The sequence below is a fragment of the Salvia splendens genome, unplaced genomic scaffold (assembly GCF_004379255.2).
Source record: "Salvia splendens isolate huo1 unplaced genomic scaffold, SspV2 ctg1048, whole genome shotgun sequence".
Lineage (NCBI taxonomy): Eukaryota > Viridiplantae > Streptophyta > Magnoliopsida > Lamiales > Lamiaceae > Salvia > Salvia splendens.
In genome coordinates this window covers 25,767-27,952 of record NW_024598590.1, presented here as the reverse complement: position 1 = coordinate 27,952, position 2,186 = coordinate 25,767, and the positions used below count along the sequence as shown (strand labels likewise).

The window sequence follows — 2,186 nt, the reverse complement described above, 5'->3', positions numbered from 1 at the left end:
AATTATAGGGATATAAGTTGTAAATAAATTGATGTATATAGATAATGAGTTTGAGACAATTTACCGTAAACGAAAATACTCATATTTTTATGAGGGGTGAAAATAGAAAATGAACAGATTTTTATGGGGTGAAGTATATCAAAACTTTTAATACTCCTACTATTTACTTCATCCACGAAAACAAGGTCATGTTTGACCGGATACAAGTTTTAAGAAATATAATGCAAAGTGAATTGAAAAAATTAGTAAAATGTGAGTTCTACTTATATGAATTATTATTTTATAATAAAATGTGAGTATAATAATGTTAGTGAAATGTGAGGTCCATTACTAAAAGTAGTAATGGACATGGTGATGTAATATGTTTTCGGTACTTTTTTTCCATGAACTACTCATATATTTGCAGGATCATTTTTATTATCAAGTACGTAATGAACAGGTCAAAAACTTTTATTTTGGTGCTCTTTTCGTCCAATTATTTTATTTGATTTAATAAAATGAAATGATAGTAGTAAATGATTTATGTGTATATGTGTGTGTGTGTAAGAAAGAGGATGAGTAGTTCACGATCTCAATTAATGGCCTCACATTAGTCTATCCAAAATGAAAGCCCCAATAGTTCTCAACACAAACATTTTCTGCATAACTCATTGCAGAGAAACTAAACAACCATCAAACAATGGGGTGCCCAACTTTCCATCTCAATCCTCAATCTCTCCACAAAAGAATCTCCGCACCAAACACAACTCGTTTCTCTCTCCAACCAAACCTTAAACTCCTCAAAACCACCTCTTTCTCATCCAACCACCTAAACCAACCAGCTTCAACCTCCACAATCAATCAAACACCCAACGTTAACTTCAAAACTCTAGGAGCCTGCAAGCTCGGCATCTCCCGATACCCCGACTTCAGCTACAATGCCGCCGGCGGTGCAGGCTCCGGCACTGCCACAAAGCTCCCCGACGGCCAAGTTTCCGTCGAGTTCGACGTGGAAAAGCTCTACATCCCACCCCTGTCTACCGCCACAACCACCTTCCTAGGGCTCCCGCTCCCGCCTTTCCTCAAAATAGACGTACTCCCCCGGGTCTTCCGTGGAGAAATCAACCAAGAATCCGGCAAGGTAGGCTGGCTTCGTCTCTGAATATGAAATACAAAAGCTCTTGATCCTTTTCTTTTCTTTATAGATAAATGAATTTAAATTTAAAGGTGGCGCCTTGAACCTTAGACCTTTGGCCTCATACATTATCCTCTCTACCGCTTGGCCAACTCACACACACCGAATGCTCTTGAATCTTAATCATAATTATACCACCATGATGGTGTGTAGGTTGATCTCAAGTTCATAGCGGAATTCTGCTTCTCGGTTGGGAGCGTGTACAAAGCGCGGCCGCTGCTGGTGGAGACGGTGTTGACATCAGATGAATCGAAGGGAAAGACGAGAGAGGGGAGAGGGGAGAGAATGGATGAAGATGGGAAATGCAGACTTGTTGGGGTGGCGACGGTTGATCCCATCAATGATCTTTTCATGGACACATTTCTTAGCCTCCCCACTGAATGTCTCGCAGATTTGAATGCTGTCATCTCATTTTCAACCACACAATAATAATAGTTCACTCCCTTTATTTGTAAAGATAAGACATATCCACCTCTCAAACCATACCTATCATGAAATATATATATATATATTAGATTTAAATACAGAAACGCAGAACAATATCATAATTAGGTCACTTTTAGGTCATAATTAGGTAATTTTTAGGTCATGCTAACAAAGCATGACCTAAAACGATCTTAGCATGACATTAAACCCAAATATTATAATATGACCTAAAATTGCTTAATTATGACCTTCCGTGTTTTTGGTTAATTATTGACCATTAGATCATCTAATCCTAGGGCCAAGATTTGGTCTGCATTTCTGGATTTAAACACATACTTATTTTGATCATCTCCCTATATATATATATATATATATATATATATATGGCGTATGTGATGATGTTCAGTGATTCAACGAAATACATGAATTGACCAAATTACCAATTCGTGAAATCTGCTAACAACATTTAGAGCTGATAACATCCGGAGATTTTGAACTTACATGTAGAGAAATGCTCTGTTTCATCATTAAATGTCAAAACAAGTCTGTTTTTCAAGCATACATTCATGTTTTCATAAGTTCAATT

General features: G+C 37.3%; 1 protein-coding gene across 1 annotated transcript; it reads left to right on the top strand.

Moving 5' to 3' along the window:
• Positions 1–484: 484 nt before the first annotated feature.
• LOC121788450 lies at positions 485–1,639 on the top strand. The gene is made up of 2 exons (XM_042187122.1): positions 485–1,120; positions 1,328–1,639. Exons 1-2 carry the CDS (start codon positions 680–682, stop codon positions 1,601–1,603), a joined length of 717 nt encoding a protein of 238 aa, XP_042043056.1. The 5' UTR covers positions 485–679; the 3' UTR covers positions 1,604–1,639.
• Positions 1,640–2,186: the final 547 nt, after the last annotated feature.

Coding starts and splice junctions, on each gene's coding strand:
- LOC121788450 (XM_042187122.1), top strand. CDS start 680: ATGGGGTGCCCAACTTTCCATCTCAATCCTCAATCTCTCCACAAAAGA. Junction 1,121..1,327: donor TCAACCAAGAATCCGGCAAG/GTAGGCTGGCTT, acceptor GATGGTGTGTAG/GTTGATCTCAAGTTCATAGC.